Genomic DNA, 21,004 nt, shown 5'->3' on the forward strand with positions numbered 1-21,004 from the left:
TTGCTTAGGAGTGAGTGTACTGCCAAGACGTTATCACAAAACATGCTGCTGTACTGGTGTTGCAAAGGCGTATTTTATTGGAAATGTTTCAAGGCATTATTATAATAACAAATGAAGCTGTGAAATATGGAATGAAATATTTAAAATAAGCAATAATATTTTTATTAGTGTCTGCAAACCAGTAGTTCATATTTGGTACAAAGCTGTCCTGGTATATTAGCTCGAGAGGCTGCTTTTTTGTCAATATGAAACAAAACAACAACAGATAAACTTTTATCTTCTGCTGTTGCTGTTTCTCATGTGTGCTCTTGCAAGGTTTGAAGGTTCCAACACCTGATTTGTTTTTCCCGTGGAACTGCTCAGGGACTAAATTGTTGTAGTAGCAGGATCAGTGATAATTGGACCCACAGTTTGGTTAAGCTAACATGCTTGGATTTCATAGATTTATTTCAACTGAAGTGCAGTCTGGCTCATGTAGGTTACTCGGGTTGCTTTTGCATCTCAACCCCCCAAATTTGTTATGCCAGCACAGCCTTTTGGGAAAATGGTATCAGTTCTCCATTTGTAAAAAGGGAGTATGCAATGTTGTTGTGAAAATGAATAGGAGGACGGTACTATAAAAATGGTATGAATATATGATGGCAGATGTCAAGATGCCACTACCAGACACTTTGCATATGGTTTTTTATGTTCATCTCTTGCATTATTAACCAGAAATGTGTAAACTTGTGTTCATAGTTAGTACCAGTCCTGAACTGTGTTCAAACTGCTCACTAATGCTAACACCTCAGTTTTAGCCCACTTCCGATATTGCAGCTTGAATTCACGAGAGTGCGATTATAAGTCACTCCTGTCATACCAAAAGGTGTTCTACTTTAGCCTCTTTTAAGTTGACAAGGCATGCATCTGGGATTCCTCATAATTTTGACGTGATTGTTTTTGTCATAGGAGCAATCCTGGATAAAAAGTGTTACATGCTTAGAAAAAATACTTTGCTGTTTTATTTCAGATAAGATGGAAAGCTGTTTTCTTACAACAGTGTCTTTTGCTCCTGACCTATCTTGCTATTGTGCTGGAAGCTGTGCCTATAGACATAGACAAGACAAAGGTAAAAGCGGAAGAACAAGTAGAGAATGCAAAAATAGATAATCCGGTAAGTGAAATAAATACTTTGTAATGGCATCAATATCATAAGTGTATATTACTATTACCGCTGAACTGATGGAATATTATTTCTGAATTTAAAGTATTAATACTGTTCAGGGCCATCTGTGGCACTCAGGGTCTGGATTTAGGTCTTCTTCTTTTTGTTAGCTTTGTGAAAATATTGTGGAGAGAGAGAGAAAAGAAGAAAATTAGAGTGAGGAAATGAACTAACCGGACCATTTTGACTCTCAGAGAAAGCAGTTTGACTTCAAACCACTTTATCCAGTGTTTTGAATAGGAAATTTTTCAGCAGAGAAAAGAAATCCTCCATTTTAAAAAAGCGATAAACCATATGATATTGGAAAAGGACTTAAGTTTTCTGAACTGGAACACCAGACCCCAAATATTATTTGGGCTCAACCTGGCTGATTTTAACTTAAAGAAACCATGGGGATCCAGTCACTGACCTCCCCGTATCTCATTTAGTTTGAGACCTAAAATTAACTGGGTTCTTAAAGCTAGAGGAAGGAAAGCTATAGAGAAAATATAACATATATCTTATTTATTCCCTTATAACCTCATTCTCTTCTGTACTACTGAGTTTTCTTTATAAACGACATCTCTAAAGAGCTCAGTTAAATCCACAGAAGTTGCAGTTCCCCAAAGAATGTGTATTTATAGCTGCTTCATGTGATTTTTTTTTATCTTCACCGCTAGATAAAACATTATGGACACTGATAGTTAGGTCTTAGAATCACAACTGGGCTAAAGATCTCACCTAATTTAGTCTGAAACATCTCTATAGAAAGAGAAATGCTTTTCTTCCTTGGCCCTCTTTTACCAAACTGATATTCATTTCCCTGAAGGATACTGGGCTTTATTACGATGTGTACCTCAGGCAAGTGATAGATGTCCTGGAGACAGACAAACATTTCAGAGAGAAGCTCCAGACAGCCGACATAGAGGCAATAAAGGTATGTAGTTTTAACTGTGTAACCATGCAGCTTGTTTAGAAAAATAAGAGAGACGTAGAGCACAGTGGTACCTCAGTTTTCAAATGCCTCTGTAGTTGAATGTTTCGGAACTTGAATGCAGAAAACCTGGAAGTAAGTGCCTCGGTTTTCGAACGTGCCTCGGAAGTTGAACAGGAAACACACCTTCTGTTTTGAGTTTTCTATATTGAGGCTTGCTTTTTGAGGCGTCTGCTTTCGGTTTTTGAACGTTTTGGAACTCGAATGGACTTCCGAAACGGATTATGTTTGAAAACCAAGGTACCACTGTACTCTGGTTTGTCGTTTGTAAGGAGGCTAGACAAATTCATGGAGAATAGCTACTGGATCCAGTGTTAGGGAGTATGCTTCTGAGAATTAGCTGCTGGGAATCACAAGCAAGGAGAGTGCTGTTGTGCTCAAGCCCTGCTTGTGGGCTTCTCATAGGCATCTCCCTGGCCACTGTGAGAACAGGATGTTGGGCTAGATGGGCCTTTGGTCTGCTCCAGCTGCGCTCCTCTTATATTCTGATAAGAGCCAGTACGCCATACAGGTAACATGGAGTTTGTTCTCAATGCCAGCAGACCTGATGGGATACCTGCTGGTCTTCAAAGTGGGTGGAATTGAACTTAGACAACAACTTCACAAGCTCATCAAAAAGTCTGGGGGAGAGAAGAGATTCCAGCAGACTTTGGGATGCCTAAATTATCAGCCTCTTTTAAAAAAGGCGATAAAGCGGATTGTGGAAATGATTGAGGCATCTTTTTATTAGTTGTGGACATCAAAATTCTTGCAAGGATCTTAGCAAACCGTCTCCTAACAATATCTGAGGCTACCCTTCCTGAATCCCAAAATGGTTTTCGACCTTCTAGGGGTATGGTGGACATGATTTTCACTGCTTGACAGCTTCAAGAAAAATACAGAGGGCAAAACTAACCCCTTTATATGGTGTTTATTGACCTGACTAAGGCCTTTGACACTGTAAATCGTAATGCTCTGTCGACTGTCCTGAAAATTGGCTGCCCAGATAAATTTGTGAACATCCTTCAGCTCCTTCATGATAATATGACAGCAACAATTGCAGATAGCAATGGTTCTCAAAGTGAACCATTCACAGTGGGATCAGATATTAAACAGGGTTGTGTTATCTAGCTGCTCCTAGAATGTGTGGGAGCACCAGTGTGTGGAGGTTTCCGTGCAAGACTTCCTCCTTTCTTTAGATAAGGGAAGTACTGCTTATCTATCTCAGCTTCATGCATTGTGTTCTGCCACCCCTAAGTGAAAAAGGAAGGCCTTCTAAGCATAAGACCTCTCTGTCAGCAACATAGTTGGACTAAATTTGGACTAAAAATTGGATTGGATCCTTAACTGGCTTACTGTACTCATTTACTTATTATATATGGAACCTGTGGATGTTAGACTTTGGGTTCTGTTTCCATGATCAAAGGAGGTAATATGTCCTTCCAGTTGCAACATGTCAGTTGTGAAATGCTTCATCGTCTTCTCTCTGTTGAGAACCTAGTAGAACATAGTTACCTTCTAAAAAAAATTAACTGACTACCTTTATCAATTGCTTTCTTTATTGACAGAGTGGAAAGTTAAGCAAAGAACTAGATTTAGTTAGCCATCATGTGAGAACAAGGCTGGATGAACTGAAAAGACAAGAGGTTGCAAGATTAAGGATGTTAATTAAAGCCAAGATTGATTCATTTCAAGGTAAGAACACAAAGCAAAAATGTTTCATTTGCCTCTCTTGTTTACAACAGTAGCAGAGATTAATATAAAATAGAATGGCGTAAGAGCTTTGGTGTTTCCTTTCATCTCATTACACAGTCCTTTCCTGCTTGGAAATCTAGGAGAACAAGACAGACCAGTTCTGAGGAAACAACAGACACACATTTGGGAAAATGGTTTAAGAAAAGACAACTATACGAGTTCCATTTTGATATTGTCAAATACTTTTGTAGCTTCTTCATTAATTTCTCTTGAGCTTTGCAAGTTTTACATTTCTCACTGAGGACTAACAACATACTTCACTGGAATATAAACACTAAACTAAACTATTGATGAGCTGCAAAGTACTATCTGATCAGGCCACCTGTTTAGAAAGGTTTTTTTGAAAACAAGGTTTGCAAGGTTATGAGAATACAGAGCAAAAATAAAATGAGTTAATACTACCCCTTGTAATACTGATATTATGAAAATGCAGTAGCATCTTGTTCCTAATTTGTGTGTGGAAGTTAAACACTTATCATCATTTCCCCAAAATGCTTAAATTGCAGATTGCATTGCAATGAATTCATTGAAACAATGTTAATTAATCCATGGACTAGCAGGTATTCCTAATATGCATAGCAGAAATGTGAGAAATATCTTTTAAGCTGAATGTTGTTTTATGGTTTATGGGCCTAATCAAGCTCAACTGGGCCCAGGATATTGGATGTTTTGGGCAAACCATGCCATCCTTTGCTGGTCCTGACTTCATATATGATGTAGGCAGGGCTTTTTTCCAGCCGGAAGTGGCCTGAACTCAGGTCTAGAGAACGAGGGAGGCATTTATGGTGAGTTCCAGCACCTCTTTTTCTAGAAAAATAGTACTGGATGTAGGGCACAGGGAAGTTCCTACTGCAGCTTTAAACTTCAAGCTGTGGCTAAAAGGAAGAAGAATCGGAATTGCCTTCTTAAGTGCACTTCTGATTCTTCCTTAGCCTCAAAGAGTCAACCCTTTTTGAATTGGCACCTTTTCTTGCTACCCTGCACTTTCTTTTGGATGCAGGGAAAGAATCGGGACTCTTTCTTTTGAAATTAAGTCGCCTGACAACATTTGATTGGACTGGTAGATGGCGCTGCCTACCTGTCAAAGTGACCCACAAAGGGAGGAGAGCTCAGCATCCGGCCCACTGGCCGTAGCATGTGTCGCAGTAAAACTTGATTAGAAAAACCACACCTTTTATTGGCAATATCTTGAAAAAATGTCTAAAGGAGAGAAAAGATAGATTTCAGAAAACCAGTTGATATTATGTCCAGTATGATAAGATACATATTCTTCAAAGTACCATGTACTGTATAGTTATCATAATGCAGCTGCAATACTTATCAAAACAGTGACACTTAATAAACACACACACAATTTGTGCAAAATCTTTTTTCTGTTGCCGCTGTCCTTGTTTTCAGGTGTAGTATGTAGAAATAGGGAGAAGAAAATGTTTTGCAATGTGAAATATGGATATATTGTATTGGATGACTGGCCTGTTCTCTACAGCATTTGAAGTGCTTACATTTCAATCAGCAGTAAATGGTGCTTCAGGGGAATAGAGTGTAAGGCCAGGCTTTATGAAGATAGATTATCTAGTTTATGAAACAGTTTTCATTCTTCTCTAAAGCAGTTAGGGCCAGTTCACATGATTATCCATTACAGATTCCCACCCCCACCCCTTTGACCTGCTTTCACTGTGTTCATGGCAGAAAGATAATCTGAATTGTTGCACACCAGAGCAAATCACAATTCTGCTCAGCAAGCATTAGGAAGGTTTGGGATGGTGGGGGGAGTTTAAAAGAAGTGCTTCTGCTCTTAAACTCCACACACAGCTGGACTTACCTTGCTGGGTCTTGTTTAATGAAATATTGTTGTTTCTTTAAAAAAAGAAAAGTTCATTGTTTAAGCAGACTTTCAAACAGCAAAATTATTTGGATAGTGAGAGGAATATTAATATTTTTCCTGGTTAGCAGTTGCTGCAGTTAGTGATATTTAAAACATTCCTTGCTGAGAGCCATTTCGTAGAATTGTAGAGCTGGAAGGGACCACGAGGGTCATCTAGTACAACTCCTTCAATACAAGAATCTTTTGCCAAACATGGGGCTTGAACCCACAACCCTGAGATTAAGAGTCTGTTGCTCTGCTGACTGAGCTACCCAACATGCCAATATAGAGGGGGAAACATGCAAACACCTCTGTAGATGTATACCCAGTGGGGGGCATCCAGTTGTGTCCATTCTTGAGTAGAATAGACCTCTGCACACATGGTGGGACTTCCCATTCCTCTCCACCACCACTCCGCTTCCCCTGTCCCCTGCATAACCCAAAATCTGCATGGGAACAGCAGGGATAGACAAGGAAGGGAACGTCTTCCTGGGCAACTGGAAATCCACTACCTGGGACATTATCCCACCTTTATACGTATGTGCATACGATGATCAACATGAGGGTTCTATGCAAAGAAAGATAGAAATCTTTATTTGTAAGAATTGTGCCACATTTCAGAAAGCCACCCCACCCCCCATCATTTCACACCCACGCTGTACTCCCTCCAACCTTGCCAAATTCAAAGTGAATTAATTTAGAATCTAAAGACTTCAAGGCTGGTGCAGACATAATATTACTCTGTCTTTTACCCACATTCTTCTCCTGCAGCCTTGCTCATTTGTGTGAATTCCCCCTCTCCTCTCTCTTACACTGCAGAGCAGGGCCTCATCTTAACTAGTGTTTGAAGACAGTTTAACAAAAAAGCTTAGTCCATTTAGCAGGAAATAGCCAGAACATAATATAGTTAAGGGAGAAAGGAAGATGCTAGTGAAGGCAGTACAGATTATCACAGCCTGCTTTTGGATTTCCTAACTCTGTTTATTGGGGAACAGTATATCTGCATCTGACCCATAGTTGCATTATACTGGCCTTCACTTCTTCAGAATACTAGCCATTGTTAGGCGGCTCAAGGAGGCTAACACTTTTTTCTTTTCCAAATGACACTCCCCATTCCATGGCTTTTGTAAACTGCTGAGCATGCCCAGTCCTCACTTATTCCCCCCCCCGGATTCCCCCCCCTTTACTTTTTATTTTAAGTTAAATACCTCTTAATTTTACTTCAGAAATTCTATACTTTTGTGTCCCTGGAGTATGTGGAAATTGCCACCTTATTTGTAGGTTAGTTGAGTGACAATCTGCTTAGCTGCCAAACTAACACCTAAGTAACTAACATTTGCTATTAGAGGAAATGATGGATATTGGAACTGGTTTAAGTGCAGAATAGTTGTAGTGTATGTCTGCTATAGTATGCATTTTAGCTTCTGCCTATTAAAATTATAGTGTAATCTCTCAACAGTTTGACAGTTGTGTCCTTTTGAGTGTCAATATTTATTTTACTTTGGCTAAAGCTCATCCTTGAGTTGCTCTTGAGGGCTGCAGCATATAAATGTGTTTTTAAAATATGTTTCTTCCCTCATGCAGAGCCAGGAAACTTAACCTGTTGTCCAATATATATTGATATATGTAGTTAAATCATTTCTGTCTTTGTACGGGTTGTTTTTAGATTCTGGCATAGACCATCAGTTCCTTCTCAAACAATTTGAGCATCTGAACCACGACAACCCTCACACTTTTGAAGCTAAAGATTTAGACATGCTAATCAAAGCTGTAAGTGTTGAGCAAATATTTTCCAGATGCTTGCTTGCTGCTACTGCTGTATTTTTCTTTAGTGGAATCCACTTTTTCTCCCTCCCCCTGCCTCCATTTTGAATAACTTTCATAGTTACCTCAAGAGTCATAGTCTGAGAATCCCATTCGGCTCCGTAATGTAATATTGTGCCACAGGAGACATTTATGTGCATTTGAAAACAGTCTGCTCATTTTCCTCACAGTGCCTCATGCGACTTGCATCCCCAAGCCAACATAAGCAATCTTTGAAGGTTTTTACAGAGCCTTTAAATTGAGCGCTCTTTTGACCTTTGCCAGCTAATACTGGCAAATTTTCTTCTCTGATTCCTTTAGCAATTTTATGTAAGTGTATTTGGATATGTACAAAAGATTTTAACTAGTTTTGCGTTGATTAATCACCTGTCTTTTAACTAGTTAACTGCTTTAGGTTTAGACTGATTTGCATTTTGCCAAAACCTAAAGATAGGTTCTTTTGAAGTAGCAAAAAATAAATGAAACTTACAAATAAATAAACAAAAGCTGCAACACCATCTTCAAAAGGGGCATTTTTCATTCTCTCTTTTTTCTACATTCAACTTGATGGAATCAAAATAGTCTCAAAATATAAGCAGGTGTTTCCCAACGTGATCAGAATTGGTCCCCATAGATCAAAAGCAGGGATGGAGAACCTGCGACGCTCCAGATGTTATTGGACTGCAGCTCCAATGGGTAACAGTTGGAGAGACCACCGGGTCCCCATCCCTGAGCTAATGAATCAGCCAGTTAAAGCTGCTTGCTTTGTTTTTGAAATTGAAAAGTATGTTTAGATTTGCAATCCATAGTCTCCTGAAGGCTTGGGGAGGTTAACACTATTGCAGATACAAAAACACCAAATAGGCCCTTTTGCTTTACTAAATAATTGGGAAGGACAACTGTCAGAGGAGGGAAAGCCTTACAGATACAGTGGTACCTCGGGTTACGAACTTAATTCATTCCGGAGATCCCTTCTTAACCCGAACCCGTTATTACTTTCACTAATGGGGTCTTCTGCTGCTGCTGTGCCGCTGGCGCGCGATTTCCATTCTCATCCTGGGGCATTCTCATCCGAAGTGTTTGTAACCCAAAGCATTTGTAACCCGAGGTACCACTGTAAATACTTATTAAAGTTATAGTACTTTAGAGTGTTCAAAGCGTGGCAAATAAGTCATCGTGATAATTGCTAGCAATAACCCTTTAAAAATAACTAGTACAACATTATTATTATTATGAAGTTGCAGATGGCAAGGCTGAGACTTGAGTATAGTGAATTCTTAGCTCCCCCTAGTGAGTTCATAGCTGAGTGAGATTTCCACCGGGAGACTTTGTGACTCATTGTTAGCACACTTTCCTTAAGCAAATAGAGAATTGAGGAAATGGGACTGAGTTTGCTCTTGAAGAATGACTGTGAAAACCACTGTAGAAAAATAGACAGAAGCATAATCAGAATGGCACTACTGGCATAGTCAGCTGCACTTTCAGGTTATGCTAAACCATAGTTTAGTTGTACAACATTAACAAGTAGGAATGAGCCTAAGCAAGCCTTGGGCTTACCAGCTCCCTCCTCCTGTCGTTGATTGGTTGGGAGGAGAAATAATGGACCAGTAGCAATCCCTCCAATGTTAATGACTTGCAGGATGCGTGGGTTAAGATGATGGACAGTTACAGGAGCCACTGGTGGGGATGGTTCGGCTGTGGTGGAGGCCCCAGCTATGCCCAGATGGACAATAAGCCACAGTAAGATCTGAGAGCATTCTAGGATGGAATCCTTGAGAGGTTCAACTTTTTGATTCCTCAGCTTTATCAGTCTGGAGCTGGTTTGGTGAAATTAAATGCATATATATAAATACCTTGCACCTTGCCCAGCCTTCTTCCAACTTGGTCCCCAGCAGATGTTCTGAACTACAACTCCCAACACACCTGACACTTGGCCATGCTGGCTGGGACTGATGGCAATTGTATATTGAATTGCTTTGTACTGAACACTTAAGGTAATTCTGATACAGCAGAGGCATTCAGTAAAGGTATGCTTCTCATTAAGTGACACATTTCACAGTTCTAAGTAGTTTACCTGAGAGTGTCTGTTGTTTTTCAAGCAGTGCAAAAATTCATTCAAATAAAGGGTTTTAACCTCCGGTCAGGGGCGAACGAAGGCTAACTGACACCCAGGGCGGGGCAAACCGCTGGCTGCGCATGCATAGCGCCGCTACGAATGACACATGTGTGGCGTTGCTATGTATGACGCATGTGTGCCATTGCTACGTAGGGCGCATGTGCGGCACCGCTACGTACACCGCTATGTGCGGCAACACCACGCATGTGCTGTACGTAGCGGTTTGCCACCGGCGGCGCCCAAGCGCCGTACGGGTGTTGGCGGGGTCCTCTGATTGTAGCTGCAGCGGCGGCGAAGGGATCTTCCGCTTGCAGCTGTAGTGGCGACGGAGGGATCCCACCACCGTCCGTATGGTGCTCGAGCGGCCCCGGCAGCAAACCACTACGTACAGCGCATGTGCGGCATCGCTACATATAGTGCATGCGTGCAACACCGTGCATGCATTGTATGTAGCGGTTTGCTGCCGGTGCCGCTCAGGCGCTGTACAGACAGTGGCAGGATCCTCCGCTCGCGGCTGCACTGGCTCCGGTGTGCTATAGTACTCACCCAGTCAGGATCAGCTTGTCTAACCCTGAGCACTAGATGGCCAGGAAGTCACCAGAGACTCCCAGCTTTGCAGGGGCACACTCAAATGTCAAGGGAAGAAGACAAAACTAATAGTTTCCTCATTGATGTAGTGGTGGCAGTTCATTTCAAAAAAGAACGTGTTGGGCAGCTTAGCTCCCTGTCCTCATTTAAAGGCAGTGCCTGATTGATGGCACTGGTGGTCAGGGTGTGATAACTTTGAAGTTTTATTTCTCTTTGGCTATATCTTTACATTTCAGGTTGGGGGCACACTAGTTGACTGTTGTACAAGGGGCCCACCAAATTGTGGAATCAGCTTTGCGACTCTGCCTCTTTTATAATTTTACCTTTCCTTAACTCCCTGGATTTTCTGTGTTGAATATCTAATTGTTTGAGTTGATGTGGTTTTTCAGTTGTTAGTGACAGATACTAAACCACTTCATATACGCTTTCCTTTCATAAGTAAATTGGAAGGAAAGAGTGTGAAGTGCCGTATTTTCCGCTCTATAAGACGCACCAGACCACAAGACGCACCTAGTTTTTGGAGCAGGAAAACAAAAAAAAAATATTCTGAATCTTAGAAGCCAGAACAGCAAGAGGGATCGTTGCGCAGTGAAAGCAGCAATCCCTCTTGCTGTTCTGGCTTCTGGGATAGCTGCGCAGCCTGCATTCGCTCCATAAGATGCACACACATTTCCCCTTACTTTTTAGGAGGGAAAAGTGAGTCTTATAGAGCAAAAAATATGGTATATCAGCTGTTCAGCATGACCTCAGACCCACTGCTGGGACACACACAAAGCTTGGATAAGCTTGTGCTTCATATTGTAGTGGTCAAAAAACAGTATTCTTAATTGATTTTTAATTTGTAGGCCACAAGTGACTTAGAAAACTATGACAAGACTCGTCATGAGGAGTTTAAGAAATATGAGATGATGAAAGAACATGAAAGAAGAGAATATTTAAAAACACTGGATGAAGAAAAGAGACGACAAGAGGAAGCTAAGTATGAAGAACTGAAGAAAAAGCACAGTAATCACCCCAAAGTTAACCATCCTGTAAGCACATGGTTTGTGTCTACCATATAGTGAAGGTGTATTCAGGCGTTATGCATTAAAAGGAGAATAAATAAAAGTAGTGGGATATGCTTTATAGATGCACTTAAATTTGGTTTGGTTATTGAACTGGCAGGACTTTACTGAACTGAAATATCATTTTATATGCTTCCTTTCCAGCCATTTCTTATTTGATCAGCATTTATGAGAAGGGACTGAGATCTGTGCTTCCTTTGAAAACTTTTCTAATACATGTTTGAGCTGTAGCTTTCATGACAACTTCTTCTATGGGGAATAGAACCTGACCAAATTCTACCTCCCCTTAAGTTATGCCCATCTGTTAATAAGAGTGGCATTGTAGAATGATCCAAATGGTTCTTGACCATGTGTAACATATTGTTTCATTTTTGTTATCACCTCTGCTGACAATTTAGGGATTCCTACTGAAGATGTTGACATTAATGGATGATATATGTGTGCTTTCAGTGTATGTGTGTGTGGGGGGGGGAATAACTAGATTTTGAAGCTTTTCTTAGAAAGGTAATATGGATTTATTTGGCACAATGTGCTGGCAAGAAATGTCTATCTAATCATTTGCATTATTGCTTTTTCTGATCAACTTACAGGGAAGTAAAGACCAGTTGAAAGAGGTGTGGGAGGAGGCAGATGGACTGGACCCCAATGATTTCGATCCAAAGACTTTTTTCAAGTTGCATGGTAAGGAGCATAATTTTTTTTCCGGTAAAAAATTAAGCAACTTGAGTGATACTCTTGGGATTGCCTTCTCTGGAGCAATACCTTCATCATGTGACAACAAAGAATCTTAAGTAAATTAATATCGGTAGTAGGATAAAATCCCATTATGCAGATCAGGGCTGAGGTGATACAATTTATCAGACAGTTGAGTTCTAATTCAGCATTTTCACATTGGAGTGTCCCTTTTGTACTGGAGTTTATTTACATGTGTATAGGTCCTTGTAACACAACAATTTCTATAACTGGTGGGCTTGTTGTGCTTATTTTCATTTTGGCACTATTTACCTCAACAGTCTGGAGTCCATACTGAGGAAGAAAATAATAATATTTTGAAGAAGGACTACAACTTAGATTCATTTTCAGCTTGCCATGTATTTTTAAAACTCATGGCAATTACCCTTTCAAGGACTTGAAAACTAGTCTGGTAATTATACATGACCTTCTGGACAGATTACTCAGTCTTTTGAAGGTTCTTTAAAGCTGCAATAAGCAGAATTTCCAAAACTGCTAAAGAATTGATATTCATATCTGGGCAAAGGGGCCAGAACTTATAAGGCTATGCTCTGCAAAGTAAAACCCTCTTTTGCTGTTATTGTTAGCAAGTAAGTCTGGGCAAGGTTGTCCCAGCTGCCCTCCAGCCACTGGGACTAAAGAACCTGTAAAATATCAGGAAATGGGACTGAGAGTTAACCCCTCCTCATTTCTGTTCTCTATTTATCCCTGCTATTACACCCTAGAGTTGCACAATGGCTGTGTGTGGCAAAGTGACTTTATCAACATTATGGTGTTGTGACAAATGTGCAGGGCTGGACAGATCTGAAGCAGATACATATAAAGAATAGTATCTGAGACAGATAGTTAATTCCTTTCTAAGTTAAATAGCACCAACAATTTCTAAACAGCAGTTAGACACTGAAAGACAAAGGCAAAGGCAAAGACAAAGGTCATGGATGTTCACACCCTTGTTTAACAGGCCCTTGCTTCAAAAGTTAATTATTGAAAGTCAAGCTGCCATGATTTAATGCAGATAAACATGATTCAATATGGGTGTGGCTAAGTGGGATCATATCAAGGGGAGAAGGGTAAGGAGAAATAATGAATGAATTTTGAATATATTCAAGGCTATTTATGTACTAAGATTTTATTTTGAGCTATGTTTTGGTTTCCGATTTCATTATAAGAGAATGGAAGCCTGAAGAGCACTTCTAGATTTTCTTTGCTAATAGAACACAAAACCAAATAATCAACAGCAAGAGTCTGGTCACTAGCTAAATAGAAAAATAAGCGTGCTGTGCTAAAATATTTTGTTAGATATAGATGTTAATCAAGTTGGGATTGTAGCCTGCTACAAGTGAATTAGACCTGGTGTGCATGAGTGTGCTAATGCTTTGGTGTTCTATATTTATATGCATTATACTTTTTATAGATGTCAATAATGATCATTTTCTGGATGAGCAGGAGTTAGAAGCCCTGTTTACTAAAGAGGTAAGTGATGCACATTACATGGAAACTCTTCCTTACAATTAGTTGATATTTAAGGACTTCTTTCTATATAAAAATGGCAGCACTGGTAATATTTATGTATTCACCAAAGATGTGTTAAAGGCTAATTTAAAAAAAAACCACCCAGGTCAATTATTCAAGGAAAAACAATATATTCTGGAGCAGGGAGATAGTTACTTTCATCACTTTGAAAGTCCATTGCTAAAACCTATAGATGCAAGGGCAAAACATAAAAACTTCATACCAGGAACTGATGCCATTTACGAAATTAGCTATTGATTTCATATTCAGGCTGGGACTACCTACCTGGCATGCATATTTCCAGTGTCTAGGCATAGAAATGCAAGGGGCTTTTACATATCTGTACATACAGAGTGGGCCAATGCCCAAATGTCTTGGTAAGTTCAAAATTTGGAAAGTTGATATACTGGTCCAGTCTGAAGAGGATAAGCCAAAAGACTTCAATTCAATTCAAATTGATTTTGTACCAATATGTATTGTATATTGGCATAAAAAGCAGTAATTTCTTGATTTGAAAACAGACGTATTTATATAGTTAAACAATAACAGGGATGGATAATCTGTTTCAAGCATATTCCTTAAGTTCAGTGATGTATTTGCTTCTGTTTTAGCTAGAGAAAGTCTATGATCCCAAAAATGAAGAAGATGACATGGTAGAAATGGAAGAAGAGAGGCTACGAATGAGAGAACATGTCATGAATGAGGTGAGGCCAAAACATCACTCTTTTATAAATAATTGTAGTAGGCAAAACCCTGCTGTTACCACATTCATATCTCTCTCTCTCTCTCTCTCTCTCTCTCTCTCTCTCACTCACTCACACACACACACACACACACACTTCACACCCTAATGTCTCTATATCCCTGGTCTGTTCCAGGCAGCTGCTGGTGGGAATATGAAATTCTCACATAAGGATGGTGATAGTCACAGTGACAAGCAATTCTAAAATCTTATCACTAGGATGGCAGTGTCCCTTGTGGTGGGCACTAATGCATTCTGACCCTTAGACATTAAAAAATTAGGACTGGAGGAAATACACATAGTTGCTTGGTAACATTGTATAGTATTTTCAGTGAGGACTCCCAGCTTTTGAAGAACTCTCAAGAATTAACTGTGAGAAGAATTAACTGTGGAGAAGCCCTTTGAACACATTAGGACTTACCTCTGAGTACCGTAAACATGCATTGGATTATGCTGTGAGTGAGTGTGTAGGAGGGGAATTCATTTGGCCACACTGAAGACTTCGTTTTCAGTCATCATTTCCCCCTCAGAATAATGTGGTGCCTGTGCTGTAACATTAAAATGCTGTATTTTTTGAAAAGCTGAATACAAATGCAAGTACCTAAAGTGTACTTATTCACTTGTACCTCTTATAAAAGGTTGACATCAACAAGGACCGGTTAGTGACTTTGGAAGAATTCTTGAGAGCTACAGAGAAAAAAGAGTTTTTGGAGCCAGAAAGCTGGGAGGTAATCCTGCCATTTTTAAAGTAGAACATGCTGCAACCACCATCCTGACCCAAACCACAAGTAGTCGGTTTGTCTCAAGCCTTTGATTCTCTTCCCTCTTTCTTTGTTGTATTTATCTGTGCTTAATTATTAGCGACTTTATCAAAATAAAATCTGAACAGTGAGTCCAAGGACACTGTGCATACACTACTTTATGGGACAATCTTAATGTTTGTGCATGCATTTGGAATACAATAAGCACAGGCATTTTGACTGCAGTATTTTTTGAACAGAGCAGTCAGCGATTTATATTGGAAATACAGAGAGAGAATTGTGTTATCTTTTTTATAAAGTCAGGTTTATGCCATTTCTTCCCAGATCCTGAAAGAAACAGAGAACTGTTAAGTGCTGTAATGCTGTCCTGTATGCTTGGAAGCTGTCTTCCTTACAGTAATATCTCTATAAGCACAGAAGGAGTTCTCTTTGGCAAACAAGATTCTGTTGCACTTCACATTAAGTGAGAAAGAGTGTGGGGAAATTCAAGCCCAGCAGCATAGAGCAGATAATTGCACTGTTACCACAAATACAATCCATATGCATAAGCAGATTTCCATTCTTATTATTTATTAAACTTACTAGTCGCTTTATCTTGCTCAAGGCAACACAAAGCAACACAAAACCAACCAACCCCCCCCCCCCCAATTCCTCACATAAATACATTAAAACAAAGTGGGGGTGGCACTTTCTGGACCACGGCTTATGTATGTAGGAAGGTGGGGGTGTGGAGGAGCAGAGGAAAACATACAGCCCCCAAAAGGTGTGAGCATACTGCTCCTGTATTGTGTGTGCACTGTTCAGCAAATGATCACTTCTTGAAAGTCTGATGTCAACCGTAATTTAAGAAGCACATTTCTTCCTATACAGAAGATTCCTGGGGAGAATGTTTCTGCTGGCAGGAGGTCCTGTGTGGACCCTCTTGTGGGGAAAAGCTAGGTAATGCTGCAGGCTGATTATTTTCCTCATCACTCCAATGGGCAGGGTGACCGCCCTTAGTCTTTTCAAAGTCAAGTTCCTGTCAAGGTGTGTGAATTGTGCATGAACAAAGATCAGGAACTTGTTAGAAAAATGAGAGGCGCTTGAGGAACCTTGCTATTCTACCCCCCCCCCCCTTTTCTGGTAAGAATTTAGCTAGTGTAAAATGCTTCTCTTTATCAAAACTTCAGATCATCATAAAAAATATTGTATCTTGCACACATATTTCAAAAGGTGGGTCTATAAAATAATTTGTGAATTGCTTCTTAATTTTTTCAACATTGAACTTTCTTTGAGGGGTTTGTGTTTTATTCTTGTTGTTTTTAAGACCCTGGACCAACAACAGGTCTTCACTGAAGACGATCTGAAGGAATTTGAAAGTCACATTTCCCAGCAAGAAGATGAACTGAACAAGCAAGCACTGGAACTTCAGAAAAGGAAAGAAGAACTACAGAGGCAACACGACCACCTTCAAGCTCAGAGACAAGAACTCCAGCAGGTACCATCTGAATAGCTGCAAATTTCCTCTGGTTATAGATACGGAATTCATTGTATTTATTGTTGAGTAAGAACAGAACAAATTATCCTTTCTTGTTCTGAAAGTATACTGTCTTTGGAATGCATGTTAGCTGGGTCTGCTGCTCAGACATACCAGACCTAGAATCATAGAATCATAGAATCAGGAAGTTCTTCCTAATGTTTAGGTGGAATCTTCTTTCTTGTAGTTTGGATCCATTGCTCCGTGTCCGCTTTTCTGGAGCAGCAGAAAACAACCTTTCTCCCTCCTCTATGTGACATCCTTTTATATATTTGAACATGGCTATCGAAAGGTTGGAGTGATCTTTTAGGTATTGTGGTCCTAAGCTGCATAGGGCTTTATATACCAGTACCTGTACCAATAGCAGCACCTTAAAAATAGCTTGGTTGCTAATTGGCAGCCAGTGCAATTTTTTTTAGCAGCAGTATAAAGTGCTGGTGATATTCTGTGTTAAAGAACTGTAAAGTTACTGCATGTTGCACAGTACTGAATTGGATTCGGCAGGACTTGTTCCAGAGAAAAGAAGAATCCACACAAAGCTGAGTTTATTTAAGAAGGCATTTTGTTGCAGACTTTACTGTGATACACAAGAACTATATGGATGTTCATATTCATATATATATATATATATATATATATATATATATATATATAGCTTTATTGCATGAAATTAACACCCTGATACACCTTGGATTACCTATTTTCCATTTCATTCCATGTTCGTTTGTAACTGCCCAACAGGCTGTCCAACAAATGGAACAGAAGAAGTTACAGCAAGGACACCCTCCTTCGGGACCAGGTGGAGAACTGAAATTCCAGCCACGTATGTAAATTAATTATTCTCTTTCACACACACACACACACACACACACACACACACACATTATTGATGATGGTGTTCATTGCTTGTGAGAAAAACTATTTATGTCCACAGTGCGATTCAGAACCAAATTTATAGCTTGGCACTTAATATTCTACTGCAAATAAGAGAAGGAGCCTTCCAACCCATTAGATTGGAATGTAACATGTTTGAACACTTGGATGCCTGAAACTGAACCCCTACCCAAATACTTTCCTTGCCAGATAATTCAAATGAAAGAATCTATCATGTTTTACTATGAAATAGGGGCACCTTTCATACAAACTCCAAATATATCTCTTAGCAGCTGTACATGAAAGAGAGAGTTATAATTTGGGCAAGTGTGTCTTTGTATGTGAGAGGGGGGGAAAGATGCATTTTCATAAAAGAGAGCCATTGAAAATGGAAAATACCATTGAAATTGAAAATACCATTGAAAATGGAGCTATAAAATCTTACTGCACATAAATGAACAAGCAAATACTGCAGACCTTCTTTGTTCTCTGAAAGGTGATTTTATGCAAGGAAAAAAATATCTAGTACCATAAATATGTGGAGTTCGTCTCTAATAACCTTTGGGGACGTTTAGACTATATGTGATTTCAGCTTTATGCATAACCCCCTGTAATGTAACCTCCATGTAAAATTTGAGTCTACTATAATATGTAAAACCACACTTTCTGAGATTTGGATTACCAGGTAATTGTTCAACACAACTAACCTTTGTTTTTTGTATTTTGTGTTACAGCTGCAACACAACCAGTTGGAAATGTTCAAAATCATCCTGCGGGAGGCAGTCAGCCTTTACCACCAGGAAGCATACCAGTACAAGAAACAGCTGCAGGATCAGATCACGTTCAGTCTCACCCTTAACCACACGTGCCTCAAATTTGTACCATAGATTTGGGAAAGAAGTGGGAGGGGATGTGGTCAGAGAAGAAAAAACAAATTGGGAATTGAGCTTAAAATCCCCATTTCAAATCATTGGATTCATGAAGACTTTCAAAGGCACAAATGATACAAGGCAGGTTTATAAAGCTGCCGATCTTTCAGGTGAGAAGGGTATATTAAAATATTCTAATTTTGTAACTAGATTTAAGGATATCATCCAGATTTTATCCTCAGGAAAACATTATTGTTTGACTTCAATATAATTTGGCTGGCTGTTCATCATTTGTGCCTTGGAAAATCTCCACCTACTTCATGGTTAAATTAAATATGTTTTATAATCTGCCAGAAGACTCACTGATGAGGGAAAAGCTAAGAGGCACAAATCTTTTACTTTTTTTTGTAAATGTTCATGATGCCGACAGTCTTGATTGTCGGTGGGTGTAAAGTGGAAGTTTGCTTGATCAAGACACAAGTCTATGACAATATTTCCCTAAAAGTGCCAACAATGGAAAGCAGGAATTTAGGATGGTGTAGTGAATGAGGGTGGGATTCCCCGCCCCAATCTCTTTGGTCTTTGAGACTAAATGAATAGAAACCACCTGTGATCTGATTTTAATAAATTCTGCACATAAAAAAGGAAGTCTAATTGCAGCAGGGAGTAATAGGCAATAGTGAATATGCCTAGGAATTCCAGTATAAGAAGCCTTCAACAGAAATAGTGAATTTGAAGTGTATTGATTTAGCCATCCTTATTGTTGCTAACCGAATACAGTGTGTCAGCTGGCTACATCCCCTGCAAGTCAGCTATGAAGAAGATACTTTTGTCCTACTTCCTTTCATAATATGCCAGTTGCAGTTATCCCTTTATGAGCTATGAAAATGAGCTCTTTTGATGATAAAGTATATTTGCAGAATGAGCAAAGACCTCTCATTGTCTTTTCCTGGACAAAACAGCTTGGCTCCTGCTGTAAACGACTCCTTTGAAAATCATCAGTATGTTACAAACATTAGTTCTCAGAAGCTGCATTCTGAGTTTAAGCTAAAATTAATTAACACTGGGTATGATTACCTGAACGTTAAAAGGCATGCAGTTTAGATGTGGATATTTTCATGGAAGCCTGAAGCCAGCATCTTCAATAATAATTCAAGTTTCTCCACATAACCCTTTGTTTTTCTGTGAACCTGGCTAAGAGCAACATGGCTTTAAGAGTTCTTTACCATTTTAGCTCAAAAACAAGCATCCCGTTCATTACAGCTGAAACCCAGTTTATCCTTTGAACATGACTCCTAAAGACATTCTTTATTCCTGTGTTATTCCTACTTGAATTTTGATTCAAAGACTACTGAAGCAAATGGAATGGCAGTGGCATTAAGACTGGATACAAAGTATTTAAAAATGAGGTCTGAAAACTACATTTGTTTAGGACAGTATTTTTTTTCTGATGGTTGTGCTGATGGGGCTGAAATAGGAGGTGGCTATTAAAATATTGAACAACTATAATGATTTCTGTTTCCAGGAAATTGGCCGTTTTGCTATAACATAATTATTTATATTTGCAGAGATAAAATGAAAGGCAGGCCTTCCCTATACAAAAGTTAGGGAAGGAGAATTTGGCGCACAGTTTGCTTAAGACTGTTAAGCATGTAGTGGATACTTGAAAAAACCTGTGCAGGTTTTCTCCCTGCTCTTGATGAACCAGTAGTGTGTGACTCCTGCCATGCACCGAATTCTCCTTTAATAAAACCACAAATGTCATAATATGAACACATCTCAAAACAGATAGCAAATACACACAGGTGGTTTCTTGGAGTCAAAGAGGCCAGGTGGGCAGCCTTTCCATGGAACCAGCCCATGGTCAGAGTGGCCTATGAACCAGTCCTGTGCTTCCTTTTTTCAAGTTCCATTATCTTAACTGAATTTTGCCTTCTTGCTTCTTGTCATCTCCTACTCCTGCTCGGTGTCAGCCACTCTTTCCTTTTTATGGTCCTGAAATGAATATGGCAATGTAGTTCTGATCTATAGGCTGAATTGTCTTTCTGTAGCCCTAGACTTCTTTTCCCACAGCCCACGATGGCCAGTAGAAGAGCCAGCACAGGCAACTGCAACCATGCATAGTGCCTTCCTAGTTGGATTATATACAAGGTGCGATGGAACAGGATTATTGGACTGATACCCATGACCTAATTCATATTACCCATACAGGAGACCCTACATGAGAATCAAAAGAAGTTCTCGGAGGAAGGCTATTTCTCTACAGTTTTACTTGAAACAGTACATTAGACAGCTGCTTAAATACAGGTTGTGATCCTTGCTTGAGGCTCACCTAATACAATTGTTGGAAAGTTATCTTCTGTATTTTGTCTGCGGCCTCACAAGTATATACAGACCAAAAAAGCATTCTGTCATTAAATTTTATGTGGCATACATCCCTCTTTTAAGATTATAAATAAAATCACATGACAAAAATAAAAAGTTGGGTTGCAGTATGATTCCAAAAGCTTATTGCATTTTATAATCAAGAAGCTTTAAAAATGTTCAGGATACAGAATTTATGGTGTTTCGTTTATCACTACCGTGAGCCAAACCACGTTCTACAAGGAAATATGGCACAGTCATGGCTGTGTATGGGCCAGGCTATTTCATA

General features: G+C 39.5%; 1 protein-coding gene across 1 annotated transcript in view; it reads left to right on the forward strand.

The window, feature by feature from the left end:
* Positions 1-20,832, forward strand: part of NUCB2 (nucleobindin 2) — a 30,148-nt gene extending 9,316 nt beyond the window's left edge. Inside the window, exons 2-13 of the mRNA XM_081907118.1 lie at positions 1,010-1,153; positions 2,013-2,120; positions 3,725-3,851; positions 7,442-7,545; positions 11,128-11,313; positions 11,937-12,027; positions 13,493-13,551; positions 14,202-14,294; positions 14,971-15,060; positions 16,400-16,570; positions 17,351-17,432; positions 18,217-20,832. Of these exons, the coding sequence (XP_081763244.1) occupies positions 1,010-1,153; positions 2,013-2,120; positions 3,725-3,851; positions 7,442-7,545; positions 11,128-11,313; positions 11,937-12,027; positions 13,493-13,551; positions 14,202-14,294; positions 14,971-15,060; positions 16,400-16,570; positions 17,351-17,432; positions 18,217-18,341 (1,380 nt within the window). The 3' untranslated portion in view covers positions 18,342-20,832. The remainder of the gene's footprint in view (positions 1-1,009; positions 1,154-2,012; positions 2,121-3,724; positions 3,852-7,441; positions 7,546-11,127; positions 11,314-11,936; positions 12,028-13,492; positions 13,552-14,201; positions 14,295-14,970; positions 15,061-16,399; positions 16,571-17,350; positions 17,433-18,216) is intronic.
* The last annotated feature ends 172 nt before the right edge of the window (positions 20,833-21,004 follow it).

Source organism: Podarcis melisellensis (assembly GCF_964234715.1).
Source record: "Podarcis melisellensis genome assembly, chromosome: 1".
Lineage (NCBI taxonomy): Eukaryota > Metazoa > Chordata > Lepidosauria > Squamata > Lacertidae > Podarcis > Podarcis melisellensis.